The following is a 17265-nucleotide window of genomic DNA, read 5'->3' on the forward strand; positions in this document are numbered from 1 at the left end:
GTTCCCAAAAAACTATATCTTGTCAACGGGTCACAATTGCTTTCCGATTGGGTTGAAGAATATTCCGAAAAGTTCAAGTGAATGATTGAGACACCCAGATCGCCCGACGTGAATCGCATCAAACATTTATGGGACATAATTCGAAGGTCAGTTAGCGCACAAAATTCTGTACCGACTTCAGTTTCGCATATTTGGACGGCTCAATATTTCTGCAAGGGACTTCCAACGACTTGTTGAGTCCATGCCACGTCGATTTGCGGCATTGCCCCGGGCAAAAGGAGGTCCGACACGGTATTAGGAGGTATCCCATGACTTCTGTCATCTCAGTCTACTCTGAGTGACTCATGAGAGTGGATCATATGAAGGAGTCGAGACAGGGCAGTTCAGCTGATAAGAGCGTTGCCCATAATAGGCAAAGCACTGTGTTCGAGTTCGAGTCCAGTAAAAAGTTTGTCCGTCAGAAATTTTGAGATATTTTCTGTCATCATTTTGCGCACCTTCTGTCGTTCCTTAGTTAATAACAAGATTTTGAGCGACTAGGAATGAACAGTTTAATAACCACACTATATACTGAGAGTAAATCGAAAAGAGACGGCCGTAATGAGGAGTAGCAGACTTTAGTTAGTATGTTTCATCCCGTGGACCATTTGCACAATAAATCATAATGTCGGCCACCCTGAGGAGCCACCACATGCTATTGTCCACACCCCTCGTGTCCGCTGAAAAGTCTTCCAGGCCCGACCTCACGTTTTTCTGCCATACTTAACACAAATGGCTCTCGTTTAGCCCCGCCTCACCCACACAAGAAAAACAAAAGAGCAAGCAACGTCTCAACACCAGCTGAAATATCACAAATAAAAACCAGAGTCCTTATTACCGGTTACATTTACAACAATAAGCTTCCTAGGCCGGCTGCTACTGAGACACAATAGTAAAATCATATCTAATAAAAAAATGAAAAAGAGTGAGAGGAGACAGGCCACAGGAGCTTATAACCTCACAAGCTTGTAGAAAGAAGCCAAAGGACAGAGCAGCTGGAGTGGGAAAGTCATCCTGTGTCACAACGAAGTGACCACGAGGCAATGAACGTCACTATTCTGTCTGACTGGATAGCCTGCAGAACATTTTTGTTCTACACAGTTATCTCTGTGTCTTTTACTCAAGTAAAACTGTATTTATAACACAACTGAAATCTTCAATGTTTAATTCAGGTTCTATTCGAAAATTGTTGACTTCTAACGTGAAAAAGAGGGATGCTGTAGTAAAAATAAAGAAAACGATGCAAATTTATCACATAGCGAAACGAATTTTTCTGAACAAAATTTTAAAAAAAGACCGCAAAGCAAAAATTTATCAAATCTAACTTGAACACCTTGTCGAACTTACACAAAACATTTTTCTGTTAGTCATAATCAATTTTCGCAATTAGCAGTAATAACAGAAAACCCTTTGCATATGATAATGATGAAGAACGTTCTGAGTACAAAATGACAAGAAAAATTATATAGGCATATATTTATGTTTGTATTTGTAGACTGTCCTCGCATCAAAAGTAACTCCTTTGGTTGTATAAAAGCTCATGAGTTACGCCATCGCTTAATTTTCACTTCTTATGAAATGCAACATACTTTCTGTAAGGATATAAAATACACAGTGGCCTATCAGTGAATGATGTGTGGTTCTAACTATGTGACAAACAAACAACCAAACAAACAAAAGAAAAGGAAAATGTCGTCGGCTCCCATTTTATCTCTTCCATGCCGGCCGCGGTGGCCGTGCGGTTCTAGGCGCTGCAGTCCGGAACCGCGGGACTGCTACGATCGCAGGTTCGAATCCTGCTTCGGGCATGGATGTGTGTGATGTCCTTAGGTTTCTTAGGTTTAAGTAGTTCTAAGTTCTAGGGGGCTGATGAGCTAAGATGTTAAGTCCCATAATGCTCAGAGCCAAGCTATATCTCTTCCACATTCATTTATGTTTCTTTGGTTGCTTGGTTAATTTGGGTGTAGGGACCAAAGAGCGAGGTCATTGGTCCCATCGTATAAGGAACCATCCTGGCGCTTGCCTGAAACAATTTAGGGAAATCACAGAAAACCTAAATCAGTATGGCCGGATATGGGTTTGAACTGTTGTCATTCAGAATGTGATATGTTTCTATACCTACTAATCCTGTGGTATCATATGTCGATACTACGTTACTGGTGTGAAACCAATTGAAATTCATCGACAGTTGAAGGAGACATGTGGTGATGGAGTTATGGATGCGTCGAAAGTGTGTTCGTGGGTGCGACAGTTTAATGAAGGCAGAACATCGTGTGACAACAAACCGAAACAACCTCGGGCTCGCACAAGCCGGTCTGACGACATGATCGAGAAAGTGGAGAGAATTGTTTTGGGGGATCACCGAATGACTGTTGAACAGATCGCCTCCAGAGTTGGCATTTCTGTGGGTTCTGTGCACACAACCCTGCATGACGACCTGAAAATGCGAAAAGTGTCATCCAGGTGGGTGCCACGAATGCTGACGGACGACGACATGGCTGCCCGTGTGGCATGTTGCCAAGCAATGTTGACGCGCAACGACAGCATGAATGGGACTTTCTTTTCGTCGGTTGTGACAATGGATGAGACGTGGATGCCATTTTTCAATCCAGAAACAAAGCGCCAGTCAGCTCAATGGAAGCACACAGATTCACCGCCACCAAAAAAATTTCGGGTAACCGCCAGTGCAGAAAAAATGATGGTGTCCATGTTCTGGGATAGCCAGGGCATAATCCTTACCCATTGCGTTCCAAAGAGCACTACGGTAACAGGTGCATCCTACGAAAATGTTTTGAAAAATAAATTCCTTCCTGCACTGCAACAAAATCGTCCGGGAAGGACTGCGCGTGTGCTGTTTCACCAAGACAACGCACCCGCACATCGAGCTAACGTTACGCAACAGTTTCTTCGTGATAACAACTTTGAAGTGATTCCTCATGCTCCCTACTCACCTGACCTGGCTTCTAGTGACTTTTGGCTTTTTCCAACAATTAAAGACACTCTCCGTGGCCGCACATTCACCAGCCGTGCTGCTATTGCCTCAGCGATTTTCCAGTGGTGAAAACAGACTCCTAAAGAAGCCTTCGCCACTGCCATGGAATCATGGCGTCAGCGTTGTGAAAAATGTGTACGTCTGCAGGGCGATTACGTCGAGAAGTAACGCCAGTTTCATCGATTTCAGGTGAGTAGTAAATTAGAAAAAAAATCGGAGGCCTTAGAACTTGATTGCACCTCGTAATTTGCCAACAATACCGAACTATAGTTTTGGTAGAGCATAGCTCTACGTGGTACTCTCATTACGCTAAGTTTGGCTTCGTTAAATTTTTGTTTGCCCACGAGGCTTTGGCTACGTTCGTATTTGCAGTGAAGCTTTCCTCGCATCCGTAGCAGCTTCCTAAGATGCAGTGTGTTCCCAGGACTTTTAACAAAGGTACTGACGTGGACGTTTGGGCGCAGACGCGGCGCGCCATGACGACGTCGGCGCTGCTGACGACGGCGGCGACGCTGCTGACGTCGGCGGCGGTGCTGCTGGCGACGGTGACGCCGCAGGCGCGGGCGTCGTCCACCAGGGGCGTGCGCAAGGCGTTCTCGTGGCAGGCGGTCAGCTGGACGTGGCCCGAGCAGCCGGCCGCCGCCGACGCCTTGCGGGCCGGCTACACGCCGCACACCAACCTGCCGCACGGCCTCGAGGTGTGGCGCTACCGCCTCTTCCTGACCGTGCCGCGCCGCAAGGCCGGCGTGCCCGCCACGCTGGGATACGTCACCGTACACAGTGAGTGGCACCTCCGCTGCCCCCCACTCACCTAGAGGGTTTTACTGCTGTCGATGTCTTAAGTGAAACACGTTATTGCACGGTTATACGAGAGGGGACCCAAAAGAAATCGGATTGTTGTCATAAGAAATTTATTGATGAACCTTTTTACAAAATTACTTCAATCACCTTCAAAACACTCTCCATTACATGCTATGCACTTGTCAAGTCTATTTTCCCACTGTTGCAAGCATGTTTGGAACTCTTTGATATTGTCCAGTGCCCTTTGCGAAGCTGTTTTTACCACCTCCACATCGTCATAACGCTCCCCTTTTAGCGTTTTCTTCATTCGTGGAAATAGGAAAAAGTCGCACGCGGCTAGGTCCGGCGAATACGGAGCGTGGGGAACGACAGACCACCTCTGAGATGCCAAATAGTGGATCACTCGTAAGGCCGTGTGTGCTGGAGCGTTGTCGTGATGCAGAAACCAGTCACCTGATCGCCAAAGTACTGGGCGTTTCCTCCTCACATCCTCTCGCAGACGCCTTAAAACAACCAAGTAAAAATGCTGGTTAACAGTCTGGCCACGGAGTACGAATTCCCGATGCACAATTCCACGAACATCAAAAAAGACAATGATCATCGTCTTCACATTTGACCTCACTTGCCTTGCTTTTTTTTTTGTCTGGGAGAGTTGGGAGTCCTCCACTGGCTTGACGCTTGCTTGGTTTCTGGGTCATACCCGTAACACCAACTCTCATCCACTGTAATGACTTTGTTCATGAAGTTTGGATCACGTGCAATCTTTGTTTTCAAATCCTGACACACATTCATGCGGATGGTTTTTTTGATCCTGTGTGAGAAGGCGCGGAACAAATTTAGCAGCAACACGTCTCATCTGCAAATCCTTACTCATAATCCGCTGGCACGAGCTCCAACCGATTCCTGTCTCTGCTGAAATTTGGTCGATCTTTTGGCGGACCTTTTCAATGTTCTCCTCATTTCGCAATGTTGAAGGGCGTCGAGAACGAGCTTGGTCTTCAACACACACCTCACCACGTTTAAAGCGCCCAAACCACTCGAAAACCTGTGTGCGCCTCATTGTGTTCTCCTGGAAGCTTCCTGAAGCATTTGGTGTGTCTCTGTTGCAGTTTTTTTAAGCAGGAAACAAATTTCACACCCACTCTTTGTTCTTTTAAAATTGCCATAACGACATCGCAGAGATAACCCGCCAACAGTCAGAGAAACACAATACCACACTTCCACGTTCAGCTCTACACTGACGCCGTCTGCACAGCTGCTTCATGAAGGTCTCTACTAACACCATCTAGCGTGAGAACTCTGCACTACGTTTACAAGTGGCAGCGCCCTAGGAGTCCGGTTTCTTTTGGGTCCCCCCTCGTACTTTCTTATGCCTTTCGAAAACTCTTTGGTGCAGTTCTCACTGAGGCAATACGTTACGCTTTCTTTTTTTTAAGAATGAGATTTTCACTCAGCAGCGGAGTGCTCGCTGATATGAAATTTCCTGGCAGATTAAAACTGTGTACCGGATCGAGACTCGAACTCGGGACCTATGCCTTTCGCGGGCAAATGCTCTACCAACTGAGCTACTAAGCACGACTCACGCCCCGTCCTCACAGCTTCTGTAACGTTTGGAAGGTAGGAGACGAAGTACTGGCAGAAGTAAAGCTGTGAGGACGGGGCGTGAGTCGTGCTTGGGTAGCTCAGTTGCCAGAGCACTTGCCCGCGAGAGGCAAAGGTCCCGAGTTCGAGTCTCGGTCCGGCACACAGTTTTAATCTGCCAGGAGATTTCGCGTTTTTTTTCTTTATTGGTAATTTCACACCTGATACAGGAAGGCCAGCAACGACACATTACGCCTCTTTTCGGCCACAGAGAAAACTAATGAGACAAAAGAAGACAAGCACAGAACAGACAGGGTCGACATACAAACGTAGACATACAAAAGTAAAACACATGGAGCCGTTTACGGGCGCAGAGTCCAAAATAAAAATGTTCAGACATGTGGGGACGCACAGTGAGGACAGATGGCACACGCGAACGTTATAGGACAAACGAGTAACACTGGAACACTTGAACACGAACACGATGACACACACACACACACACACACACACACACACACACACACACACAAACACTAGGCGATGGTCTCTGGCGCGCCAAAGTTCACTGTTCGTGTGCGGGACCTGCCAAAAAGGGATAGAAGGGGGAGGGGGGAGGAGGGAGGGGGAGGGGGGAGGGGGAGGAGGGAGAGGGGAGTGTGTAGATGCCAGTGGCAGTGGAGAAGGGAGGGGGAGCAGAGAAGGTAGGGGGGTTGGGGAAGCCCAGGGGAGGAGGGAGGGAGGAAGGGAGAGAAAGGAGAGAGGGTGCCCTCAGGAGAAAAACACGGGGTGCAGAAGAGGAGGATCAAAGTTGGTAGGAGGGATAGATGGGGGGGGGGGTGAGGGCATCATCAGGGAGGGGAGTTGCTGGAAGCCACCTTGGGCGAGGGTATGGAGAGTGGAGAGATGGAGAGCAGGTCGGATGTGGGAATGCAGGCGCGGCAGCGATCGGGGTTGGGATAGGATGGGAGAGACTAGCGGGTGATGGGGATTAAGTTTGCGGGAGATGTAGAGGATCCGTATCCGTTCGAGGAAAAGAAGGAGGTGTGGGAACAGAATAAGGTCATAGAGGATCCGCGTGGGATAGGCGAGGCGGAGCGCTTGGCGTTCTAGGATTTGAAGGGATTTGAAAAAAGGTAGGAGGGGCGGAGGTCCAGGCGGCATGAGCGTAGCACAGAATAGGGCGGATAAGGGATTTATAGGTGTGGAGGATGGTGAAGGGGTCCAAACTCCACGTGCGGCCACAAAGGAGCTTGAGGAGACGGAGTCGGGAGCGTCCCTTGGCTTGGATTGTGTGGAGATGGCAGTCCAGGAGAGACGATGGTCAAGGGTGAAACGATACGCGATGCTACTCGCGATATGATGCAGAAGCAACCCACATTGATAGAGAGCACAGGAACACAACTGACACGATTAAAGGGGGATCGACATGGTGACGGTCGAAAATTCACGAAAATATTTTATTACGTAAGTCGAATGTATACAGGGTGGTCCATTGATAGTGACCAGGCCAAATATCTCTCGAAATAAGCATCAAACGAAAAAACTACAAAGAACGAAACTCATCTAACTTGAAGGGGGAAACCAGATGGCGCTATGGTTGGCCCGCTAGATGGCTCTGCCATAGGTCAAACGGATATCAACTGCGTTTTTTTAAACAGGGACCCCCATTTTTTATTACATATTCATGTAGTACGTAAAGAAATGTGAATGTTTTAGTTGGACCACTTTTTTTCGCTTTGTGATAGATGGAGCTGTAATAGTCACAAACGTATAAGTACGTGGTATCACGTAACATTCCGCCAGTTCGAACGGTATTTGCTTCGTGATACATTACGCGTGTTAAAATGGACCGTTTACCAATCGCAGAAAGGTCGATATCGTGTAGTGATCAAAATGCCCAACGGGCGTGTGCTATGTATGCTGCTCGATATCCTGGACGACATCATTCGAGTGTCCGGACCGTTCGTCGGATAGTTACGTTATTTAAGGAAACAGGAAGTGTTCAGCCACATGTGAAACGTCAACCACGACCTGCAACAAATCATGATGCCCAAGTAGGTGTTTTAGCTGCTGTCGCGGCTAATCCGCACATCAGTAGCAGATAAATTGCGCAAGAATCGGGAATCTCAAAAACGTCGGTGTTGAGAATGCTACATCAACATCGATTGCACCCGTACCATATTTCTGTGCACCAGGAACTGCATGGCGACGACTTCGAACGCCGTGTACAGTTTTGCCACTGGGCACAAGAGAAATTACGGGACCATGACAGATTTTTTGCACGCGTTCTACTTAGCGACGAAGCGTCATTCACCAACAGCGGTAACGTAAACCGGCATAATATGCACTATTGGGCAACCGAAAATCCACGATGGCTGCGACAAGTGCAACATCAGCGACCTTGGCGGAATAATGTATGGTGCGGCATTGTGGAAGGAAGGATAATTGGCCCCCATTTTATCGATGGCAATCTAAATGGTGCAATGTATGCTGATTTCCTACGTAATGTTTTACCGATGTTACTACAAGATGTATCACTGCATGACAGAATAGCGATGTACTTCCAACATAATGGATGTCCGGCATGTAGCTTGCGTGATGTTGAAGTGGTATTGAACAGCCATTTCATGACAGGTGGATTGGTCGTCGAAACGCAATACCATGGCCCGCACGTTCACCGGATCTGTGGGGAAAGTTAAAGGATATTTGCTATCGTGATCCACCGACAACGCCTGATAACATGCGTCAGCGCATTGTCAATGCATGTGCGACCATTACGGAAGGCGAACTACTCGCTGTTGAGAGGAATGTCGTTACGCGTATTACCAAATGCATTGAGGCTGACAGACATTATTTTGAGCATTTATTGCATTAATGTGGTATTTACAGGCAATCACGCTGTAACAGCATGCGTTCTCAGAAATGATACGTTCACAAAAGTACATGCATCACATTGGAACAACCGAAATAATTTTAATTTAAAAAACCTATCTGTTACCAATTGTTCGTCTACATTTGTGAGCCATATGTTTGTGACTATTACAGCGCCATCTAATCACAAAGCGAAATAAGTGGTCCAACTAAAACATTCATATTTCTTTGCTTACTACACGAATATGTAATAAAAAATGGGGGTTCCTATTTAAATAAATGCAGCTGATATACGTTTTGCCTGTGGCAGCGCCATCTAGCGGGCCAACCACAGCGCCATCTGGTTTCCCCCTTCAAGCTAGACAAGTTTAGTTCTTTGTAGTTTTTACGTTTGACGCTTATTTCGTGAGATATTTGGCCCGGTCACGATCAATGGATCACCATGCATACATTGAGGAAGTATTCCCCAAAATATTATGAGAGGATTTCAAAAAGTAACAATTCCATGAGCGTTTGAAGCCGAGATTGCATGGCCCCTGGTAGACCCTCAGTATTATGGAAAAGATATTCGTGATAATTTCGACTCTGCTGAGAATATGACACACTACTTCACAAAAATTTCCTGATGTTTTACGGTATAAATATGTTTTGTACAGATGCGTGTTTTCGATTAAGCTTCGATCCGCCGGTGGTTCGAATCGGAATATCGGAATACCTTTCATTTCCCTCGTCCCATATGGGTCGGAAATGGGGAGTCAACGGTACAACATCTCCCTCACATCTTCAGCCAATTCCTTAAAAATTGTAAGGCGGTAACATTTTACACCATTCATATAATATTATGTCAACTCTTTTCAATTTATACACTACTGGCCATTAAAATTGCTACACCAAAAAGAAATGCAGATGATAAACGGGTATTCATTGGACAAATATATTATACTAGAACTGGAATGTGATTACATTTTCAAGAAATTTGGGTGCATAGATCCTGAGAAATCAGTACCCAGAACAACCACCTCTCGCCGTAATAACGGCCTTGATACGCCTGGGCATTGAGTCAAACAGAGCTTGAATGGCGTGTACTGTAACAGCTGCCCATGCAGCTTCAACACGATACCACAGTTCATCAAGAGCAGTGCCTGGCGTATTGTGACGAGCCAGTTGCTCGGCCACCATTGACCAGACGTTTTCAATTGGTGAGAGATCTGGAGAATGTGCTGGCCAGGGCAGCAGTCGAACATTTTCCGTATCCAGAAAGGCCCGTACAGGACCTGCAGCATGCGGTCGTGCATTATCCTGCTGAAATGTAGGTTTTCGCAGGGATCGAACAAGGGGTAGAGCCACGGGTCGTAACACATCTGAAATGTAACGTCCACTGTTCAAAGTGCCGTCAATGCGAACGAGGTGACCGAGACGTGTAACCAATGGCACCCCATACCATCACGCCGGGTGATACGTCAGTATGGCGATGACGAATACACGCTTCCAATGTGCGTTCACTGCGATGTCGCCAAACACGGATGCGACCATCATGATACTGTAAAAAGAACCTGGATTCATCAGAAAAAATGACGTTTTGCCACTCGTGCCCCCAGGTTCATCGTTGAGTACACCATCGCAGGCGCTCCTGTCTGAGATGCAGCGTCAAGGGTAACCGCAGCCATGGTCTCCGAGCTGATAGTCCATGCTGCTGCAAACGTCGTCGAACTGTTCGTGCAGATGGTTGTTCTCTTGCGAACGTCCTTATCTGTTGACTCAGGGATCGAGACGTGGCTGCACGATCCGTTACAGCCATGCAGATAAGATGCCTGTCATCTCGACTGCTAGTGATACGAGGCCGTTGGGATCCAGCACGGCGTTCCGTATTACCCTCCTGAAAACACCGATTTCATATTCTGCTAACAGTCATTGGATCTCGACCAACGCGAGCAGCAATGGCGCGACACGATAAACCGCAATGGCGATAGGCTACAATAGGACCTTTATCGAAGTCGGAAACGTGATGGTACGCATTTGTCCTCCTTACACGAGGCATCACAACAACGTTTCACCAGGCAACGCCGGTCAACTGCTGTTTGTGTATCAGAAATCGGTTGGAAACTTTTTAGGTGTCGCCACCGGCGCCAACCTTGTGTGAACGCTCTGAAAAACTAATCATTTGCATATCACAGCATCTTCTTGCTGTCGGTTAAATTTGGCGTCTGTAGAACGTCATCTTCATGGTGTAGCAATTTTAATGGCCAGTAGTGTATTTATATTAGATCATTGTTTACGATGCACAATCGGATTATTAATCATATCATTGACTGACACTGGCTAGCACCAGCTGCTTACTATTTCCATAGTGCTAAATGCTGACAGAAACGGCGATGTGGACAACACGTTCCTCAAAAGCCGCTATCAGCTGAAGAGAGGTCAGGTGGAGAGCTGTGTTCTGCAGGGGCGGACGTTTACTGTTCCGAGAGAGAACAGACCGCGAGGAGGCGGCTGACTACAGGCCGCAGAACCGCCATAATGCGGACAGCGATGGCATAAGTTTGCACTCTAGTGGGCTGAAAAAAATAATTCAGAATAGCGATGGGGGCGAAACAAGGCAAAAAGACATCCTTTTTAGAGCAAAGGAATGCGTGGCGTCACAAACGATGGTCACAAGCTGTCTTCCAAGGCCACACTTCCCACTGAAAAACAGAGACGCGTATCTGAGTGGCGAAGTGCTAAGGATGTAGGATGGGAAACGGAAACTTCCAGAAAATCTCCTGAATAGAGTATGAACTTTAGGCGATTAGCTGGCAAATTCGTGACCCATGTAGTTGGAGGTAATGTTTTCGTAAAAGCTGCTGTAATTCGTTGCCTGAGCGCTAAAGTAGACGCCGCATGGCCGGGATCGAACGGGAATATGGCGTGGACACGCTTTCATGCGGAGATTGGTCGAAGATACTTCCCTCCAGGGATCGACATAGAAACTTCGCAGGCGAGACCCACAGAGCAGAATCTTGCAGTTCGATTTTGGTAACTGTTGATTTTCGCCACAAGGAGCACGTGAAGTCGTTTTCCTGTGAACGGAATTATTCAGTTTACTCGATCGACGATTCTTTACTTCTCTGTGGAATATCACAAACAATGAAGTGCTTCTTTATAGCACAATACTTGAGTCGAATTTCTGTTTCTGGCTCCTGAGCAAACAGAAATCTTGACTTGCGTTCTGTCTTGTACTGAGGTAATTTCAACGCTGGTAGTTTGTAAACAGCATTCTGCGTCCACTGTGTAGGCAGAGAATTACACGTAGCTACATACGTAATCTGCACAGTGGCCAACGCTCCGACCAGCACGCCATCGGTGCAGTCAACTGCTGTCTGTGCTTCAGTAGGTGAGATGCAGACTTCGGTTCGGTGGATAGGGAAACACTCTCAGTAAATGTGCTGAGTTCCATTTGCGTGCCTACTGAATTTTTTCTGAAAGTGGCAGTCAGAGTGTAAGTCTTCTGTTTGTCACCGCTAATCAATATTAGCCAACTCTGTTTCTGTGTAATAAATTGGGACGCGGTCTAAAGCAAACGTGTGTTCTGCCAATCTCGAAATTACATTTAGGGAAGAATCGGACATTGTGCACTCTATATGTTTTTTGAGAATAAGTCATTTACGGTATCCAAGTTGTGATTCGTTCTAGTAGCATCCCGACAGGAACTATTGGTTTGATCTGCTATACTGAGGTCAAATCACAACATAATACTTGGTTTTATAGAGGTCTCTAGTTGTAGGGTCGTTTTAATCATTTGTAGCCTTGAGAATTCCTTTGAGGGGACAACATTAAAATGGCTCTGAGCACTATGGGACTTAACATCTATGGTCATCAGTCCCCTAGAACTTAGAACTATTTAAACCTAACTAACCGAAGGACATCACACAACACCCAGTCATCACGAGGCAGAGAAAATCCCTGACCCCGCCGGGAATCGAACCCGGGAACCCGGGTGCGGGAAGCGAGAACGCTACCGCACGACCACGAGCTGCGGACGGTCAACATTAGACAGCCACTCATAAACACGCTATATGTTACAAACACCACATGGATTTACATACAATATACCAGAGTTGTCCAGAGAGTAAGTTTCGATCGGTCGCGAAATGGAAACCCTTGGGAAAATCGGGTAAAGCTTTGCACAGATGTGCTGGGCACTGTCTCTAGCATTCCCGTCGATCGTGTCGGGTCGCTCTTTTCAGTTTTGAGTGAACACTGAGCACGTAAAGAAGCGTAGGGAATAGCGTCTCCCGCCAAGTATGAGGGCCTGGTTAGAGATTTCGCCTGTGCCATGCAACCCACATAACGCAATTGTCGAGCAGTTCCTTCTTCATGCCAATTCTCGGCTGCACGCGGCAGGGCAATGAAGACGCTACCGCAGCGTTCCCGATGACAAGAGTTTGTTCTCCCACAATACAGTCCGTAATTGGCTCCCCCTCAGTCTCATCTCTGATCACAAGAACCGCTGGCTATGAAGACAAAATTTTTCCACAGACAACGAGCTGCAGACCAGTGAAGATAACTGGCCAAAAACACAGGCAGCTGCTTTCTCCGACGAGGATATTGGAAAGTGGATACATTACTATCCCCAGTACGGCGTAGGAAAACCATTGGCATTCAAAACAGCTTTCAGCCGTTTCGGGATGGACAAATAAAGGCCCTGCATGGTTTTCAAGGGAACATTATATCATTTGTCCTGAAAAGTAGTGACAAGTTCAGGTGTCGATGACGGAAATAGATAGCTATCATGCAGCCTTCTCTCCAAAGTAGATCTGGTGACTGTGGTGCACAGTGGAGATGCGAAAATTCATCCTCGTGTTCACAAAACGAGTCCCGCACAATGCGAACCATGTGAACAAGCACCCCGTCATCTTCGAACACAGACTCACCACTGGGAGCAAACATTGTACCATTGAATGGACCTAATCAGGCAAAATTATCACATAATCCCTGGCAGTAGTGCCACGCTGCAGAGTAACCATGGGACCCGTGGAACGCCACGACGTGGCTGCCAAAATCATCACCGAACCACTGCCGTGGTCCACTCTTGGGATGCAGTCTGGACCAACAGCTGAAACCACTGTGCAGCAAGTTTCAACCGACCATATCACTTTCTTTCATTGTTCTCTCAGTCCAGGTTTTATGGCTTCGGCACCACGTTTTACCGTTACGATCATTTACATCACTGATGCGTTGCTTTGGAACTGCAGCTCGCCCTGCAGGTCATAGATTATGGAGCTCCCCTTCTTCTGCAGTGACTTTTGCGGTTGTCGTTCTCTTATTTTTCGTCATAATCCTCTTCAGTGACCGTTACGATCACTCAGCACATATTTTCGTCCTCTTTGTGACTTAGAGGATGATGTTCTCCACTTTCTCTGTGTGCGGTATAAATCTTCGGTACGGTGCCTCTTCGAAACCCCAACCACCTCAGCTACTTTGGTTATAGAAGCATCCACCATACCGGCACCAACAATTTTCCCGTGTTCAGATGCACTAAGCTCCAGAACAATGGACTCACAACTACACAGAAAACTGTTCTGAACACGACTGACACTTGCGAAGTGGAGGGCATTGCACAGGTGTCGTTCAATGTCAAAGGCACAACTTAGAGGCTCGGCTAGCATCTGCATTCATGTTCAAGTATGCACTACGTCCACATACACAGGCCGACAACTGTCGAATAGGACCGCTCCGACACGTTCGCCTTTCTACGGGAGATTTTACGGTGGTCGAGTCTGTGGTCTTGTAAGTAGGCTGTTTAGGATTTTATATTGGTAAAGTCACGTAGCGCTCTGTGTGGAAATCACTGGCTGTGCTGTGTGCAGTCTGTGGCTGGTTGGCATTGTTGGAATATTCGCTATTGTAGTGTTGGACAGTTGGATGTGAACAGCGCGTAGCGTTGCGCAATTGGAGGTGAGCCGCCAGCAGTGGTGGATGTGGGGAGAGAGATGGCGGAATTTTGAGAGCGGACGGTCTGGACGTGTGTCCATCAGAAAGAGTAAATTTGTAATACTGGATTTTATGAACTGCTGTATATATGATGACTTTTGAACATTATTAAGTTAAATACATTGTTTGTTCTCCGTAAAAATCTTTCGTTTGCTAACTATGCCTATCAGTAGTAAGTGCCTTCAGTAGTTAGCTGGCAGTATTGGCGCTCGCTGTACTGCAATAGTTCGAGTAACGAAGATTTTTGTGAGGTAAGTGATTCATGAAAGGTATAGGTTATTGTCAGTCACGGACATTCTTTTGTAGGGATTATTGAAAGTCAGATTGCGTTGCGCTAAAAATATTGTGTGTCAGTTTAGTGATGATCAGAATAAGTAAATAGAGAAAGGTCTGAGTACGTTCAGTTTTGCTCAGCTGTTTGAAAATCAAATAACGTAAGGGGTTTACCAGCTCAGTCATTCATAAATTTTTCTAAGGGGAGGTTTCAGTCTGCGTGCGTCAGTTTGCGGGCAGATCTCTACCCGCTTGCCCTGATCACTGCCTGCTATCCCAAACTCCGTCAGTCCACAGAAAGTCAGAAGGTCGGCGTCCCGCTCAGCGGTGGGTAGTGGTCGGTGGTGAGGGGGGGGGGGGGGGGCATGGGAGGGCGTGTTCGACCGACCAGTCGGGATGTGAATGGGCGGCTATTTCTCATGGTTTTTCCGTACTTATGTCCAATTCCTATGTAACAAGGCCAACAGTTTTTCTATGTCGACTGAGGACGGCCTATTTGAAAACAGCTGCCTGTGCCCACAGGTACTACCTGCGGAGAGACGACTTCGACGCGACGTCGTTCTTCGCCAGTATCGCGGTGGATGTTGAGGCGGGCCACTGTGGCGAGGCGTTCGCCTACCTGCCGGACCTGGGCTCCTCGGCGCTGGTCGTCTTCAGCCTGTCCGACCGCAGCTCGCGCCGCCTGCGCCACAACTTCTTCCGCATGGACCCGCTGTACGGCGACTTCGACATTGCGGGATTCAACTACCAGCTCGCCGATGGCATCTTCTCAGTGGCGCTTTCCGCGCCAGACCCCGAGGACGACGGCTACCGCACCGCCTTCTTCCACGCTCTCTGCTCTTCCAGAGAATTTGCCGTCTCGTCTCGATGGCTCAGGAAAAGGTAAGTACTAGTGCAACTACTTAAGAATTGTGTACACTGTCCGCTGCGGAGAAGAATGCGCAGGACAGGAATGCGGCAGCGAGATGGGTATGTTGTTGTTGTTGTGGTCTTCAGTCCTGAGACTGGTTTGATGCAGCTCTCCATGCTACTCTATCCTGTGCAAGCTTCTTCATCTCCCAGTACCTACCGCAACTTTCATCCTTCTGATTCTGCTTAGTTTATTCATCTCTTGGTCTCCCTCTACGATTTTTACCCTCCACGCTGCCCTCCAATACTAAATTGGTGAGCCCTTGATGCCTCAGAATATGTCCTGCTTCCAGTCAAGTTGTGCCACAAACTTCTCTTCTCCCCAATCCTATTCAATACTTCCTCATTAGTTATGTGATCTACCTATCTGACATGATATAAAGCACAAAAGTAACGCCTTGACTACAGAACTATTCTGTTGCGTCCAACATATTTCGCGTAAGGACCACGAAGATAAGATACGATAAATTAGGGCTCGTGCGGAGACATATACAGTTGTTTTTCCCTCGTTCTATTTGCGAGAAGGAAAGATAATGACTAGCAGCCATAAGCTGGCTTGCGAAGAATCAATGTAGATACAGAATATTAAAAATGAGACATACAAAAGTGTTATGGCTGCCGTTCATCAGAACATGCTTCAGTGTCCTACCAAATCAACGCGACGCCTGTCGCAAGAGACCGGCAGATCAGGCGAATACTCCACCTGGACCTGCACACGCACGCCTACTGAGTGTCTGGTGTTCATGCGTTAAGTCCAGCAGATGCTGCTCTTCGCCTCCAGTTTTGTTAGTGACTGTTCACTGAGATAACAATGAATGGCTTGGACATGGATCTGTTCTTTATGTCTGATGAAACCTCGTTTCACCTGAGTAGCTATGTCATCTCACAGAATCACAGGTTCTGTGCAGCGGAGAATCCGCAAAACTTCCACGAAACACCACTATGTGATCAGAAGGTTAGGGTTTGGTGTGCAGTGTCTGCAAGCCGCATTATTGGTCTCATCTTCTTTCATCAGCGCTTCGGCGCGTTACGTTGACAACATTTTGAAACTATTTGTGGCAGCATTAACGGAGGAGGAAAAGACCTACAGTTACTTCCAATAGAATGGAGTAACTGGCCATGCAGCCGGCCGGACCTTGGACGACATTTATACAATTTTCACGCCTCATAGAGTTTTTAGCAGGGATCAGTCAGGTTGCAGCCGTAGCTGGCCACCCAGGCCACCTGACCTGTCAGTGTGCGATTACTCTGTGTGGGGATCCCTCAAGTCTAAGGTGTATCGCAACAAGCCTCACAGTCTTCAAGAACTGCAACAGAACATTTCGGATGAGACTGCAGAAATTCCAACAGTCCACCTTCGACACCCCTTCAGCAGTTTACTGACCAGGCCCCAAAACTGCTAATGGTGGTCATTTTCTACATCGTCTATAGTCAGGTTAATACTGTATTTCCTCTCCTCTGTCGTGTTTCTTTGTACCATGGAACTCTGTTATCTGGGCCACCTTTATTTGTCCCACTCTGTACAAAGAGAATAATAGCGGTCCTATCACACATCCATGGGGCTCTCCTGACCATACTCTTGTCGCTGATGAATACTCGCCGTCGAAGACAACGTACTGGAGCCTATAACTTAACAAGTCTTCGAGCCACTCACACATCTGTGAACCTATTCTGTATGCTCTTATCTTCTTTAACAGCTTGCAAGTGGGCACCGTATCAAACGCTTTCCGGAAATATGGAATCCGTCTGTTGCCCTTCATCCATAGTTCGCAATACATCAGGTGAGAGTAAGGCAAGCTGAGTTTCTCACAAGTGGTGCTTTCTAA

The 17265-nt window shown here is 47.1% G+C and overlaps 1 protein-coding gene across 1 annotated transcript in view; it reads left to right on the forward strand.

Annotated features, from left to right (window-relative positions):
- Positions 1-17265, forward strand: part of LOC126438170 (protein yellow-like) — a 117143-nt gene that overhangs the window by 73090 nt on the left and 26788 nt on the right. Inside the window, exons 2-3 of the mRNA XM_050090545.1 lie at positions 3589-3811; positions 15037-15412. Of these exons, the coding sequence (XP_049946502.1) occupies positions 3589-3811; positions 15037-15412 (599 nt within the window). The remainder of the gene's footprint in view (positions 1-3588; positions 3812-15036; positions 15413-17265) is intronic.

The sequence above is a fragment of the Schistocerca serialis genome, unplaced genomic scaffold, assembly GCF_023864345.2.
Source record: "Schistocerca serialis cubense isolate TAMUIC-IGC-003099 unplaced genomic scaffold, iqSchSeri2.2 HiC_scaffold_1261, whole genome shotgun sequence".
Classification (NCBI taxonomy): domain Eukaryota; kingdom Metazoa; phylum Arthropoda; class Insecta; order Orthoptera; family Acrididae; genus Schistocerca; species Schistocerca serialis.